Source organism: Candoia aspera, chromosome 4, assembly GCF_035149785.1.
Source record: "Candoia aspera isolate rCanAsp1 chromosome 4, rCanAsp1.hap2, whole genome shotgun sequence".
Lineage (NCBI taxonomy): Eukaryota > Metazoa > Chordata > Lepidosauria > Squamata > Boidae > Candoia > Candoia aspera.
In genome coordinates, this window is record NC_086156.1 from 104,486,728 (window position 1) to 104,503,321 (window position 16,594).

The 16,594-nt window shown below is 40.7% G+C and overlaps 1 protein-coding gene across 1 annotated transcript; it reads right to left on the reverse strand.

Moving 5' to 3' along the window:
- Nucleotides 1–661: 661 nt before the first annotated feature.
- LOC134496835 (vomeronasal type-2 receptor 26-like) lies at nt 662–16,186 on the reverse strand. The gene is made up of 6 exons (XM_063302548.1): nt 16,183–16,186; nt 13,851–14,743; nt 5,319–5,326; nt 4,836–5,133; nt 1,911–2,106; nt 662–687 (listed from the first exon to the last, which is right to left on the reverse strand). The coding sequence occupies exons 1-6, from the start codon at nt 16,184–16,186 to the stop codon at nt 662–664; spliced, it is 1,425 nt and encodes a 474-aa protein (XP_063158618.1).
- Between the last annotated feature and the right edge of the window lie 408 nt (nt 16,187–16,594).

A 16,594-nucleotide genomic window follows, 5' to 3' on the forward strand; every position in this document is an offset into this window, starting at 1 on the left:
CAGGAGCCCATAAGAGGCCTGAAAGGTTGAAATAGTAGCTCAAATTAATATGGGGGGGTGAGGTCAGATCATGATCCCACGTAAAGCTCGTCAACACGATTGACTTCTCGTGGAAATAGAGCACAGCTCTTAGCATGGCCTACTGTGGAAATTCAGACATGAGTGAAAGAGCCATGAAGCAGCACATCCTGACACTCAACCTCCAGAAGGACCGGAGCAGAATTTCTCACCATGTAACAACGACCTTTGGAACATTTTTACCTACTTTTAAATATTGTTCCATGACAAAAGGCAATATTTTTCTCTACTTTTAACCTTATAGTGTATTATATCTTTCTTCTTTAGTGTTGTAGACAGAATTTTGGTCTCTAACGATAAATAAAATTTGATATGTTATACATTGATTTAGTTGCAGGAATGAAAGTGGAGCTTATGTACAGGAGGGGAGCTTGAAAGTGGTGAATGTTCTGCTCTAGAAAATGGATATGTAGTTTTCTGCCCCAGAATTCCAACTTTTGTTTTCAACTCCAGAATTATCTTTTCACTCTTTTGTAACTTGCCAATCCACCCTGAGATCGTTCCGTCTGGGCATTCCCTGCAATTGTAGCAACAAGAATGCCTCCCCGGCTGCACAATCCTGCTGTACCCCTGGTGGCAGCTCTCAACGCATCTGGCACGGGGAGGGACCTAGAAAGAAGCATAAGAAAGGGTTACAGTGAGGATTCATGTAGCCTTCGCAATGGAACTTGTAAGGACAGGGGCTGCCTAAAGAATTAGCGGGGATAACATGTGTTTCCCTCAAAATACCCCAACTTTCCAAAGGCACTTTCAAGTGTTCCTTTTCTTTTCCCTTGAGGGCTACAAAAGTAGACGGGGAATGGCAGGGTTGTCTTGATGTTCTTTGCTGCTTCTGATCCACGTGATAGAAAAATAGGCAAAGGGGATCATTTCTAAGGGGAAAAAAGCCCACAAAATATGCAAGCCTTGTTGAAAACCATGGATTGAACCAGAAAACAGCCACTCTTTCTACCTTGTTGCATAGAAGAAAAAGGAAAAAGATGGTTTCAATTTCTGACTGGCTCGAAAAGTAGAACAATTGCTTCCAAGTTTCTTCCATGGAATATTTGAAATGGGGTTGCTTGTTTAGAATTCAGGAAGTTTAGAAAACAATTCTTGGACATAGCTGTAAAGTTCACAAAAATGTCCCCAAAAGAGAATGCTTCTCAATAGGAACCATATTTTAATTACACCTTTTTTTTTTTCCATTAGGATTTCCTATACAGACAATTATGGATCCATTTCTTCTTGGGATATTCTCAATGGAAAATGTAAAGAAATGTTAAAAATAAAAGATTATTTCTAGAAAGTTCTGCGATGTGTGTTTTTTCTAGGGAAACGGAAAGGAAGAAAAGTCTCAGGAAATTGTCAAGGGAAGCTCTTGATGCTATTTCTGCTTACAGCTAAAATGAAATCTCTTCTTTCTTCTCCAGCCATGCTCCTTAACTATGTAATAGATGATTCCAATTACGATTTTTTCTTTTTTCTTTTTTACTTTTATTCCTTATTTTGAACCTATTCTATGTTAAAGTTACCTGAAAGAAAGATAGGCAGCTGCGCTCAAAAAAGTTTTGAATCAACTACCTTTTCTGGTTTGTTTGTTTGTGTTTCTTCTTCATCAAATCTCTTGATGGAGAATTGATACCCACCAGGAAAGAATATGTCTTCCAATGGTAATCAGTATTAGGCTTGGAAGTATTTCTGAGAGGAGAACTCCAAATACAGAGGAAACGTGCCTTCTTCAAGGTTTTAATAAAAATTACACATGTGGATTCTTCAGCATGCAAACAAATACATCTCCCAGAGACAACTGCACACCACCTGCCAAAACTTGTGATTCCACACAATGGCACCTTCATTGATGGTGAGCTTTTTCCCATCGGGGGCTTTGGAGTCCATCCTTCCAATCTGGACTCTGTGGAAGGTCTGATTGTGGAAGGTGACCAAGTTGAAGATGTCATAACCAGGGTCATAGTCCCCCTTTTCATCAAAAAAGATGTCATCCCCCACCGTATTGTTAAAACGCACGTGTCTCAGAAAGTAGTGGAGCTGGAATTGAGGAAAAGGAAAGTTGGGTACTAATTTACACCACAGACCTCTTCCTAGGCACGAAAGCAGCAACATTACAGCAAAGTACTTGTGGGTTTAAAGAACTGTGGGAACCTCCCCCAAAATGTGAGACCCATTTTGTTTGACCGGCACCAAATTCTCAGCATGTAGATTAGGTCAGAGGGAATGTTGGAGGAGGAGAAGTGAATTGTGGCAAAGATAGGAACACTGAGCGTTCTTGACCATTCAGAGCGTTCCTAGTGCTGAATTCCCAATTATTCCACAGGCTCCAAATTCCTTTCCTTTCCCTTCCTTGCCTTTTCTTCAAATGCTCACAAGCAAGGGCTCGTTCCAAACAGGCCTTTGAGGTGAGACTTGAACTGCCCTTCATTAGCACGGTGGATGAGCAAGAGACTCTGGGTCTGTGATCTCATGATCTCTTTATGATCCTGAACTTTGGGCAGCCCATCGTGTCTAGTTGCAAGAACTGACTAACAAGTAAGGGAAAGGCCTCTCCTTTCGGTATGGCTGCTAAGGCTGTTTTTTCACATCTGAGCTCTGGAATGGGAAATCAAGGCTTGTTCTTTGGGAAGGGGTTTAAATCTGAACACACTGGATAACAGCAAGCTGCTCCAGGGTGAGGAAATCATGTGTCAGAATGAGCCTAATCATCTCCAGAATTTGGGTGGTTTTCAGAACCAAAGCACAGTCTCCACTCATAGACGTTGAAAGTGTGAGCCATTCGGCTTTGATCCAGATGTTCTTTAAACTTATAGCACTACAAAAAATAAATGGTCTCACATCACACAAAGAAAAACAATTTCAGTTAAGTTAAATCCTACATCACCCATACCAGACATGGAAATTGGATAGAATTTGTTTCTTTTTTCTCCCCCACCTTTTTCTCCAGGGTGAAATGGTGAAGTCAGCTGTAGATGCACAGGTTCCCCATAGTAAAAGTGTGTAATTTCAGCTAAAGACAGACTGAATTTGAGCTTGTGCCAGGAAGATCACATTTTTAGCTTAGGACCTGATGATTCCTGCCTTGCTATCTTCAGCCCTTGCACAGATGCATCTTGTTGAGGGACCTCTTACCTGCCATGCCTCAACTCCCCCAGCATTCAGCCTGTCTTGATTCCTCAGAGAAACCAGTGTTGCTCTTGCTGAATGCAGAGAGTGCAAAGCATGTGCCACAGAATAAACCCCATTATAGATATTGTAGCTCTCTCCAGACATTTTCATTTCAAACACAGAGCCGGGGAGTCTCCCTAGTTCTTCCTTCCCAGTGCAGGACTTTTCTTTTTCCAGATGCCGATCATGCTGGGGGAATGAACAGAGAAATGCAGCAGACCAGAAATGATGGATAAAAGGAAAGGAATGAGTGAAAGGATTTATGCTTTGAAGAAACCCCTGAAATCCTGGTACTGTGTTTGTGTGGAGTGAAAAAAATAATGTACCATTGTAGGATTGTAAGGCAAATTTAAGCCAAGAAAATACAGCTGTGAAGTCCCACTGAGCAGTTATGATCCACACTCTATGATCCAGTGGATTGTTCATGACAAATTCAAAGGTATACAGAGTGATCTGAAGACCCTCCATAGACTGGAAATCTCCATAAACAAGGAACACACTGATTTTCAGCTCTGAGATAGTATTTCCTATCCTTCCTAAACTTTGAACAAAGGAAGGTTGGTTTCCTGTGAAAGTTTTCATTATAGGGATGGTGTGCATCAAAGCTAGGCAGATGTCATTCTGAAAGAGCTTTGGCTTCAGATTCCGAAGAAACCTTTCCCCGCTTTCATCCTCAGGTACTAAGAGGCCTATCCAGTTCCATTCAAAACGTTTCAGTAAATGAACAATCCCCTCTTATTGTAAGTTTTCACTGGGAACCATGCGGAAGAAGGAAGGGAAGCGAGTTTTATCACTTAGGACTGGATCAAAGGAGCCATAACTGAGCTATGGTGCAAACAAATAATGCAGCAAACAGAAAAAGAAGCATTAACATTGAGACATGCACCTTTTGTCCTGAAGAACATTCTAATTCGGTTTGTACAGTATGTGAATTCTGCACTGTACTTTACTCTAAGACTATGATTCAATAAGAAAGAATCCCATAAACTATTGAAATGGAAAGCCTCAGGATTGAAATTTCTGGCCTTTCAGAGATGGTTGGACTTCAGACCCTTTCCTCTCTCATCCTAAGAGATTTGGCGGAAGCTGATGGGAGCCAGAGTTAAGTAAGAAGTGGAGCTCCACATGTTCAGCATACCTATTTTGACAAATGTTTCAACTGAACCTTACATTAATGATGTCATAAGACTTTTTCCCCGTGCTTTTAGATGCAACCCATTTTAATCTATGACGAGAACATTTCACTTTCTGTGAAAATTGGCAATGGAGAGTTTCCCATGTATCTCCAAATACTAATTGAGGTTATTGGAGAACTACTTGCAGAGATTCATGATGAACTGTAAGACTCAATGCTTTACATTTTCCTCTGACATCCAGTATTTTATTCAGTTCTTAGAGTATGTTGTATTAGCCCTGTCCATGTTTTCTGCTCCTAACTATTTTAACATTTTTACCCTTTAGAATTTCACCTACTATTCACAGTCCGCTTTACTGAGTAATATACTTTAACAGTACAAACTCCGAAACTCTGACTGAGGATCAAGAAAATGCTTCCTAATTTCTGAAAGCTAGAGAAGATTTCTGTGAAATGCACATACCTGGGGAATCTTGTAGGTGTTCAGAATGTGGGCCATCTGGATGGAGTTTGGGGAGGTGAGGCCACCAAGGATAGCCAGGAGCTTCCTTTTGCTCCTTCTGACACAGTTGTAGTTGATGGTATTCCCTTGTTGCTGAAAGAGAAGATCTTGCATGTTCTTCATAGTAATCCTTGGATGGAAATAATTATCATAGACCTGCGACCCAAACGTGGTGTTGGGTAGCAGCTTGATGTTGCTGTTGATGTCGTGGATGGCAAAAAACATGGAAAGAAGATGCTGGTAGTTTTTGGGGATCTTGCTACAATAGGAATATTACATTGATGGAGATCATTATCTTAGGAGGAAATAACAAGCGAATAAGCTAGACACTATATAAGCAGTTCCCCTAATTTCTGTAAAAGCCACTTCCAGCTCATGTCCTCCCCTCCTAAAAACCTTCTCGTGGACAGTCAGTCCCAAGAGTAGAATGGGAAATGTACCTACTGTTTAATCTGCAAAGAAGAATAGAGCATTACAAGTGCAGTTAAGAACCTAAAACAATATACTTTAACCAAGAAGTCAGAAGAATATTTTTGCCCAGCCCTCTTTAGTCTTTTTTCTTTTGTAGATTGCTTTACTTTCTACTACGAGTTAATAAAAATTCTGCCTCCCACCCACATAGGTATTATAACGTCTCGCCCAATTTTTATATTGGTAATTCAGTGGACGCACTTGAACTGAGCTCTTTGGTACCTCCAGTTCTGCAATGGGTGGGAAAGCGAGATTAACAGCCGGAGTGCTTTGGACAATCAATTCTGTAAGAGTTTCTAGTGAAAAGGCAATTTCAAAGTGCGCAATAGAAGTCAAGGCAGGTAGAATCCAGTATGAGCCGATTCCATTTTTAAATCTTGTGGGTCATCTCCTAGTGGCTTTTGATCTGTTTGTTGTCTTATAACATGTATATTATTGCCAAATTCAAGACCCACCAAGTAGTACATGCCCCAGGGGAACTTGTGTTCTCCACATTTATTTATTTGTTTACTTATTGTCGTATTTCTCCCTGCCCGCCTTATAGTGCAACAACTCATTCCACTCATTCTGTCAGCTTTCTTTGAAAATGTAGTGCCCATAATTCAAAGGGGATAAATATACCTACATTCCAATTCGGAAGGAATATGGCATTTTCGTGAAGGTGTAGAAGGGCAAATCAGGAAACGTGCCTGAAAAAAATCCCCCAAGGATCACATCTTCTCCGGAGTTAAGAAATTTCCTTTGAGCACTGGAAGACTGACTGCAGATCGAGTTCAAACTCCCATTGATAGAATCAGAAAGAAAGGGGAAGAGGAAAACCATTTTGAATGCCAGCAGACATAAACCAGAAGCGCCTCTGTTCCACTGCATGGTCAACATACAAACATCTGTACTCACTAGAAGCAATATTTTCTTGAGAAAACTAAGGAATCTCTCCATACAACAGGATGAAGAAAGTTTTGGAAAAAAAATACTAAGAGAGTATTGAATGCTGAAGATTAAACATTTTAACAACTGCCAACGATGGCTCTTTCCCCCTGGCAGGTATCTTCTAAGTTCTCAGTGGAACAAGGTGAATTTCAAACGCAATATAAAAGTAGCTGTTGTTTACGCTGTGGGTGTGGCTTTACTGACTCTTTGTCTTTTTTAAGAAGTCGTGATGTAGTTTAGATACTTGCAAAGAAATAGGATTCAAACCTAGTTATTTTGGTAATTATAGGACAAATAATCACTTTCATTAACGTCTTCTAGTCCCTGTAGAACTTAAGAAGGGAAGTTTTGGATCCCTCCCTAGTCAATGTCAGGTTAGAAGTAGCTTTGTTGAGATTATACAGCAATGGCCATTGAAGTTGCAACTTTCCCATTTGGGATTAGGTCCCTTTTCCCAAATCAAATCAAAGCTGCCTTGGAAGTGACTTTGTTGTACTGTATGATGATGGGGACTTTCCCTGGAATATTCTGGCTCTAGCTGAAACTGTTTCCAGATCAACATGAAAGCTTTCAGTTTCCTGAACAGCCTCTTCCCCTTCTCCATCAGTTGAATCCTGAAAGAATGATCCTTGACACTCCATGGTTCAGCTAACATTATCAGTTGCTAATGTGGCTAAAGCTGTAGCACAAATGATTTCCAAGCAAGCAGTAAACCGCACGGCTGCATGTTCACAATATTCATGAGAAGTTTGAGTAGATTTTCTGTCCTTACCGATTGTCTGCTATATTTCCGGATACTTAAGATACATAGCTTACATGTTTTTTAATACCTGTGTTTTGTTTTCTTTTGTTCTATTATTTTTGTTTTAGTGTTTAAAATTCTATTTTGTTTTTCTTTTTGTTTTTTTGCGATAGTTTCAAAAAACCTTCAAAATATGCCTAATCTTTTTCTCCAAAGCTGTCACCTTTTGACTTCTATGGACCCATTACCATAGCTCCAGTGGTCTTTCAAATCCCATCTTTCAAACAAGCAACAACAAGGGGAAAAAAGAACAAATTATTGTTAAAATTGGGGGAAATTATTTATAACCTCAAAATCAGAATCTTCATATTTCAGTCAGCAGCCCTCCTTTCCGATCATTTTAAATCATTCTGATCACATGATTTAAATCATCCCAATCACATGACTTAAAACATTCAGAAGTTTTGAAATTTCCTATAAAATTCAGAAGCTCCACGCATCACTGGAATCCCTTGAGGAAAGTTCTTTCAGGTTTTTTTTCTTCTTTTTTTTTCATCTTTTGAGAGAGTAGGTCTTTCAAGTTTGGGGAGGGGGTTTCCTCAAGAATACTTTGCTTGATGAGTTGTTGGAAGAATAGCTCCCACCTTGTCTCTGTCAGCTATGACATCCTCCCTGTAGCCCTATTCTTTTCCAACCTTCGGATAGATTCAAAGAATTCAGGGCTTTTTTGTTTTAGTTCCAGCCCAGTGTTTCCATTCTGCCAAAAGCAGGAAGAGGTTTTCAACACCCTTCACCAAAATCCCTGGTCAAAAATTGTTTGAAATTACGTTGGCTATTTTTCAACTTCAGCAAAGGATAGTTACCTTGTCATGGTGCTGGAGCTTGACCACCTCAATGATGCCATGAGCTAAACCGTGAAGGGCCACCCAAGATGGGAAGGTCATGACGGAGAGGTCAGACTAAATGCGATCCCTGGGGAAGGTAATGGCAACTCACCCCAGTATTCTTGCCATGAAAACTAAATGGATCAGTACAACCAGAGATATGTCGGTATACCATCGGAAGATGAGACCCCCAGGTCGGAAGATGGTCAAAATGCTACTGGGGAGGAACAGAGGATGAGTTCAACTAGCCCCAGACGTGATGACGCAGCTAGCTCAAAGCCGAAAGGATGGCTAGCGGCCAACGGTGCTGGTGGTGAATGGCGAATCCGATGTTCTAAGGATCAACACACCATTGGAACCTGGAATGTAAGATCTATGAGCCAGGGCAAATTGGATGTGGTTATTGGTGAGAAGTCAAGATTAAAGATAGACATTTTGGGCGTCAGTCAACTGAAATGGACTGGAATGGGCCACATCACATCAAATGACCACCAGATCTACTACTGTGGACAAGAAGACCACAGAAGAAATGGAGTAGCCTCCATAATTAATAGTAAAGTGGCTAAAGCAGTGCTTGGATACAATCCAAAAAATGACAGAATGATCTCAATTCGAATTCAGGGCAAGCCATCTAACATCACAGTGATCCAAATATACGCCCCAACCACAGATGCTGAAGAAGCTGAAGTAGAGCAGTTCTATGAGGATCTGCAGCACCACTGGACAACACGCCTAAAAAAGATGTTATTTTCATCACGGGAAACTGGAATGCTAAGGTGGGCAGTCAAATGACACCTGGAATTACAGGTAAGCATGGCCTGGGAGAACAAAATGAAGCAGGACATAGGCTGATAGAATTTTGCCAAGACAACTCACTCTGCATAACGAACACTCTCTTCCAACAACCTAAGAGACGGCTTTATACATGGACTTCACCAGATGGACAACACCGAAATCAGATTGACTACATCCTTTGCAGCCAAAGTGGAAGAAGACAATAGAATAGGAAGGACAAGAGACCTCTTCCAGAAAATTAGAAACATTGGAGGTAAATTCCAGGCAAAAATGGGTATGATCAAAAACAAAGATGGCAGGGACCTAACAGAAGAAGAAGAGATCAAGAAAAGGTGGCAAGAATATACGGAAGATCTGTATAGGAAGGATAACTATATCGGGGATAGCTTTGACGGTGTGGTCAGGGAGCTAGAGCCAGACATCCTGAAGAGTGAGGTTGAATGGGCCTTAAGAAGAATTGCTAATAACAAGGCAGCAGGAGACAACAGCATCCCAGCTGAACTGTTCAAAATCTTGCGAGATGATGCTGTCAAGGTAATGCATGCTATATGCCAGCAAATTTGGAAAACACAGGAATGGCCATCAGATTGGAAAAAATCAACTTATATCCCCATACCAAAAAAGGGAAACAGTAAAGAATGTTCAAACTATCGAACAGTGGCACTCAATTCACATGCCAGTAAGGTAATGCTCAAGATCCTGCAAGGTAGACTTCAGCAATTCAGGGAGCGAGAATTGCCAGATGTACAAGCTGGGTTTAGAAAAGGCAGAGGAACTAGGGACCAAATTGCCAATACCTGCTGGATAATGGAAAAAGCCAGGGAGTTTCAGAAAAACATCTATTTCTGTTTTATTGACTATTCTAAAGCCTTTCACTGTGTGGACCATAACAAATTGTGGCAAGTTCTTAGTGGTATGGGGATACCAAGTCATCTTGTATGCCTCCTGAAGAATTTGTATAACAACCAAGTAGCAACAGTAAGAACAGACCACGGAACAACCAACTGGTTTAAGATTGGGAAAGGAGTACGGCAGGGCTGTATACTCTCACCCGACCTATTCAACTTGTACGCAGAACACATCATGAGACATGCTGGGCTTGAGGAACCCAAGGCGGGAGTTAAAATCACTGGAAGAAACATTAACAATCTCAGATATGCAGATGATACCACTTTGATGGCTGAAAGCGAAGAGGAACTGAGGAGCCTTATGATGAAGGTGAAAGAAGAAAGTGCAAAAGCTGGCTTGCAGCTAAACCTCAAAAAAACCAAGATTATGGCAACCAGCTTGATTGATAACTGGCAAATAGAGGGAGAAAATGTAGAAGCAGTGAAAGACTTTGTATTTCTAGGTGCAAAGATTCCTGCAGATGCTGACTGCAGTTGGGAAATCAGAAGACGCTTAATCCTTGGAAGAAGAGCAATGACAAATCTCGATAAAATAGTTAAGAGCAGAGACATCCCACTGACAACAAAGGTCCGCATAGTTAAAGCAATGGTGTTCCCCGTAGTAACATATGGCTGTGAGAGCTGGACCATAAGAAAGGCTGAGAGAAGGAAGATCGATGCTTTTGAACTGTGGTGTTGGAGGAAACTTCTGAGAGTGCCTTGGACTGCCAGAAGATCAAACCAGTCCATCCTCCAGGAAATAAAGCCAGACTGCTCACTTGAGGGAATGATATTCAAGGCAAAACTGAAATACTTTGGCCACACAATGAGAAGACAGGACACCCTGGAGAAGATGCTGATGCTAGGAAGAGTGGAGGGCAAAAGGAAGAGGGGCCGACCAAGGTCAAGGTGGATGGATGATATTCTAGAGGTGATGGACTCATCCCTGGGGGAGCTGGGGGTGTTGACGACCGACAGGAAGCTCTGGTGTGGGCTGGTCCATGAAGTCATGAAGAGTCGGAAGCGACTAAACGAATAAACAACAACAAAATTTTTCAAGCTCCTTATTCAAATCAGATGTCAACAGATCAGAAGCTGTTACAATTAACTTCCTGTGGCTATGGCATGATGCTCATGGGGACTGCAGGTACCAGTTCTTCAGCCAGGAACTCTGTTGCTCCTGTTTGTTTATTGATTTTTATTTAGTTCTGAAATATAAGCTTGATCACCTATGAAATGTAGCCTTTATCACCAAGGATTATTCTCACCTCTGAATTCCCACCATTTACCTCACTCTGGGCCTTCTTGGCAGGGAAAATAACCGTGGCCTGCAGCTAACCTCTTTCCCAGATCAGGGGCCCACCACCCAAGTGGCACAACAGAGGAGATGCCAGAGAGCCTCCCGGAGGCTAGTGGGACAGTGGTGAGGGGGCTTGACCTCCTCAGTGTATTTTCTGGGAAATGGGTGTTGTATGGCTACTCACTATTGACTTGGCTGCCTTGTATAAGCATGTCCATAGACTGCTCTTAAACTTCCAAACATGTCTACTAGCTGAAGAAAAAAACAGACTGGTTGTTGCTGCTGCTGCTGCTGCTGCTGCTGGTGATGTGTTTTGTTTTGTTTTTTTGCCAAATCCAGGCTCAGATGACCCACGTCATTGGGGAAATTAATCTTTAGGTCTATGTCCTTCTTTTCAATAATGCATTGCTGGTTTGGTTTGGTTTGGTTTGTTTGTTTTGGGGTTTGGTCTAGTTAGAAACCGCATGAAATATTCGGGCTTACACTGGGAAGGGCGGACTGAACGGCTTTGGCTGCTGGTTCAGCAGGTGGAGCTGACGACACAGTAACCTTTTGGTTGAGGAAGCTTTTCCTGAACCCCAGAAACATTCCCTGGATCAAGGAGAATCTGTGGAATCATCCCATCTGTCCTCCGGATGGCGGCTTGCAGCCAGAAGGTTGCAAACAGTGTTTCGCATTCAACTAGTAAGACCCAGCTGGGAGGCAGGAACTTCATCTCTTTTCATGCCATGCTGCAGCCTTAAAGGGACACTAAGACCAGCCACCCCGTTTCTAAATCACCAATTTGTATTTTTTTGAAGTATGTATACCCCAAGAAAGGCTATCTAGAGGGTGGAGAAGCTGGTCCTCTTGATGCTTAATGTTATTTGGGGGATTTAAAAAAAAGAAAAGTTAAGTTTTGGATTTCATATTCCTTCCAAAGAACATTCCAGAGATTGAGAGTAAACAATTTTCTTCCTCTTATTATTTTTGTATTCAATTTAATTCGCATTTTCCTACACATTGAATTGGCTGGTTTGAACCTTCAACTTTCTGTTTTCACTTTCCCTTGAGAACTGTCTGCTCTCTCACGTTCACTTTATGAAAACTCACTTTGGCACTCTTGCATATCTTCAACTTTCACAGGTTAAGCTCCTGGGGGGTGCCATAATCTACTGTGTGACACGTGGAGGATTTCAAATGGATTCCTTCCGAGTTTCACCAGGATGTGTTTATGAACCTATCTTGGTTGTTCGCCTTTATTCAGTCTTCCTGTCAAAATTGTTTTCATCTCTTCCCACCCCTTTTTACACCAGCCAGGAGTTTCTCTTTAACTTCTCTTTTCCTCATTTATGGTAGAATGTTTGTCATAACTGCATCAATCGATACTCTCTATTAATTTCTCCAGAACTACATTCAGTCTCATTCTTATGCTTTTCACTACTGAAGGGGAATACTCAGTATTATATCTGTTAGTGAGCAGTTGGAATATTTGTGTCTGTTTATTGGTTTATACATTTTGGTTTTGGGGGAGGGGGCTTTTCATTGTTTTTGCTGTTTTTTTTTATTACGCTTTTTTATTTCCTTATAAAATATTAGCAAATAGTATTGTATATTTTTACTTCTAGCACAGCACATTTATATTTCCTTGACCGTCTTGGGATTTCCATTTATGGTGCCTGGAGAACAATGCAATATGCAGTGACTCACAAACTTTAGGTACAGACAAACAAGGAAGATTGGTGTTAGCAATGTCAGAGAATGCTTCTTCATCTGCTAATAAACAGTTCATCCAATCCAACTAACAAGAATTTTTGCTGCTCAGAATATAAACATCTTCAGAGCATCTATCTATCTATCTATATATCTATCTATCTATCCATCCATCCATCCATCCATCCATCCATCCATCCATCCATTCTGCAGGTTTCAAGGAACCATCCATAGATTTATCTATCTTACCTCTATCTTATCTCCTAGCCATCCATAGCCATCCATCCATCCATCCATCCATTCATCTTTTCACTGCATTGCCAGAATTCTCTTCACTCCATTCCTTAAGATGCAAAGGTGAAATGGATCTAGAGAATCACGTTCCTCCAAAGAAATCTACCTTTTTCATTTCCTTATTCCGGATTGGTACCTTGACAGGAAAGAATCCTTCTCTAGCACTTTGAAGTCAAGAGGAAACAGTTATAATCCTCACCTACATTCAGCCAGAGGAACAATTCCTTTCCTATAAATAAGTGCACATTCTACAAAGGGTAAACCATAGGTTAATCCAATCCAACTAACAAGAATTTTTCCTTCTCAGAATATAAACATCTTCACAGCATCTATCTATCTATCTATCCATCTATCCATCCATCCAAGAATCCTGCACATTTCAAGGAACCATCCATAGATCTATCTATCTTAGCTCTATCTTATCACCGATCCATCCATATCCATCAAACAATCCTGCTCATTTCAAGGAACCATCCATAGATTTATCTATCTTATCTCTATCTTATCTCATATCCATCCATATCCATCCATATTCATCTATCCATCCATCCTTTCATTGCATTGCCAAAATTCTCACTCATGCAATCTTCAAAACATCTAATAATAAACTTAAGATGAAAGAGAAGCAATTACTGCACAAGTAAAGCAAAGATCTTTATTAACCCAAAATGAAAATTAACCAGACAGAAGAAGACAACCTTCACTTCATTCCTTAAGATGCAAACGTGAAATGGATCTAGAGAATCACGTTCCTCCAAAGAAATCTACCTTTTTCATTTCCTTATTCAGGATTGGTACCTTGACAAAAAAGAATCTTTCTCTATCCCTTTGAAGTCAAAAGGAAACAGTTATAATCCTCGCCTACATTCAGCTGCAGGAATAACTCCTTTCCTATAAATAACTGCACATTCTACATAGGGCAAATGGGAGAACTATTGCCTAAAATAAATAATGCACATTTCAATAGGACCATTAAAATACCCTCCTTGTCAGATGTGCTTTTGTGTTTAAATGTGGCTTCAAGAGAATGATGTAGCACTTGGGGAGGAAGATGCAGCCCAAGAGGCCAGCAGTAGAGGTCAGGATAGAGAAGATCTCCACAGCCACCATATATTTTCCCCTGGTGCTAAGGTAGGCAGGAAAGAAGGACACCCAAACACTGCAGAACACAAGCATGCTGAAGGTGATCAGCTTGGCTTCGTTGAAAGTATCAGGCAGCTTCCTAGCAAAGAAAGCCACAGCAAAGCTGATGCTGGCCAGAAGCCCCAGGTAGCCCAGGACAATGTACCACATGATCTCTGATCCTTCGTTGCATTGCACTATGATCTTATCTGTCAGGGAATGCATGTCCAACTCTGGGAAGGGAGGAGACGTGGCCAGCCACACCACACAGAAGCCTATTTGAGTGACAGAACAGAAGACGATGACAAATCCTGCCAGCCTTTTCCCTACCCACTTACTCATCTGGTTTCCTGGCTTGGTGGCCACAAAGGCAAGAACGACCGTAATGGTTTTGGCCAAGATGCAGGAAACGGAGATGGAAAAAACAGTGCCAAACAGTGTTTGCCGGAGAAAGCAGGTCACTTCTCCAGGCCAACCAATGAACAGAAAGGGACACAGAAAGCAAAGGAAAAGTGAGGAAAGCAGGGCACACTTGATACTTCTATTGTTGGCTTTGACAATGGGGGTGTCCCAGTGCAGAATAAGCATTATTGCCATCATGATGGTGGCTGCAGCAAAGAAAAGAACAAAGGAAGTCAGGATGATTCCTAAGAGTTCACTGAAAGACAAAAAGCTGAACATTTTGGGGAGGCATCGATTGTTTTCCCCATTGGAATAGTGATCTTCTGGGCATCTCTCACATTGATCTGCATCTGAAATGGAAACAGGAAGGCCCTGTAATTTCCAAATAAATAGAAATAGTTCCCTTTATGATCATCTGTGTTACTATAAACTTGTCTTGATTAATTTGACCCTAACCCTTCCTCTAAGAGAACAAGGAATTGAACGGCACAATTTCTGGGGGTAAATATTAATATACTGAATAAACATTTGTAATTCCATTTTAAAGTGCTACAGCCACACATCCCACTTTAACCTGAATTTGTCTGAGTGAATCCATTCATTTTGTAGGCTGCTCATAATTTTAGCCAAAGGTCGAGAACACCCTAGTCAGCCCTCCAAAAAGTGAATATTTCCCCAATGTCAGCAAATAAAGCCACCTCTCCTCTCCTTTCTGCAAATACTGGTTTTAGCCTTTCTCTGACACAAGTTGGTTTTCAACAAAATCTGTGAGGTGCTTATTATAGAGGGCATAAATAGAAACTTGATAGTCCTCCAAAAATGGGAAATCAACAGGATTTGGAAGGAGCAAATGTGTAACTTTAAATGATTAGGAATTAATTTTCAATCCTCCCATATATAGAAAGAGCAAGAAAAAGTCCTACTTCAACTATTCTAAGACAATACTTAGAATTGCCAATCACCATGGAAATAATTTTGTTCCCACTTCAGTCAGGCTTTTTAGGACCAAAGCCCTGAGCCTGAATCTGTGGGACACAATGTTCCTTTAATTATGCCTAGAAAGGTATAGGAACATTGGAGTTAATTCAGTCCAAGTTCTTAAGAGCGATGCTTTTTGTCCATTGATGCTGTAGTTGGGTTGTGTGTCAGCAGGGGTCTATAAGAGGGCTTGCTGATTGAAATGGTGGCTAAAATTCACATGGGGGAGCGGGAGAGATATTGAATTCCACTTAACACTTGTCAACAAGAGTGACTCCTCATGGAATAAAAACATCGGAGTTAATCCTGGCCTAGTGTAGTTTTGCAGTTTAATTACTGATAACAGTAAAATCTGAAAGACCTTTACAAGGCATCAGGCACATAGGCTACATCAAGACAGGAGAACTTCTCTCCAGTGTAACATCAGTCTTTCGAACAAGTTTATCTGCATATTATTATTCTATCTCAGAAAGCAATTACGTTTGTTTTTCTCTCTTAATAATATAGTACATTATATTTCTCTTGTTCAGTGTTTTATACAAAATATGGATGTATAGCTATCAATAAAGTGTGACATTTTATACATAAAGATGGAGGGTAGGTACAGAAGAGAAACCTTAATGTCTGGAGTGTAGCATTCCACAAAATCATTGCATAACTTTCTACTCCAGAATTCCAACTTTTGTTTTGACTTTTGTTTTGAACTTTATTTTTTTTTAACTTACCAATTTGGACCGAGATCGTTCCTTCGGGACATTTAGTGCAACTGTAGCAACAAACATGTTTTCCCCCCTGAACAATCCTGCTGTACCCATGGGGGCAGCTCTCAACACATCTGGCCCGGGGACGTATCTACAAATAAATGTAAGAAAGGAATAAGGATCATACCACATCTGGAAATAGTCCAACTTTTTTGCAAGGGAACTGGAAAAGAAATGAGCTTATTGCAATCTTATGGTGTGCAAAATGTTTGAGCTCAAAATGTCCCAATGTTAAAATCGCCCTTTCAAATTTTCCATGTTCTTCTTCTCTTAGGACCACTGAAATAAGTGGGCAACAGCATCTTGTAGCCATTCTCGGTTCCTACCTGTCATCCACTCTTTATATAAATGGACCAAGACAATTATCCCCTGAAAAAAGTACACACAAAATATGCAGTTCAAATACAAGCCTGAGAATCAGCAACTATTTATTTATTTATTTATTTATCACATTTCTGTTAC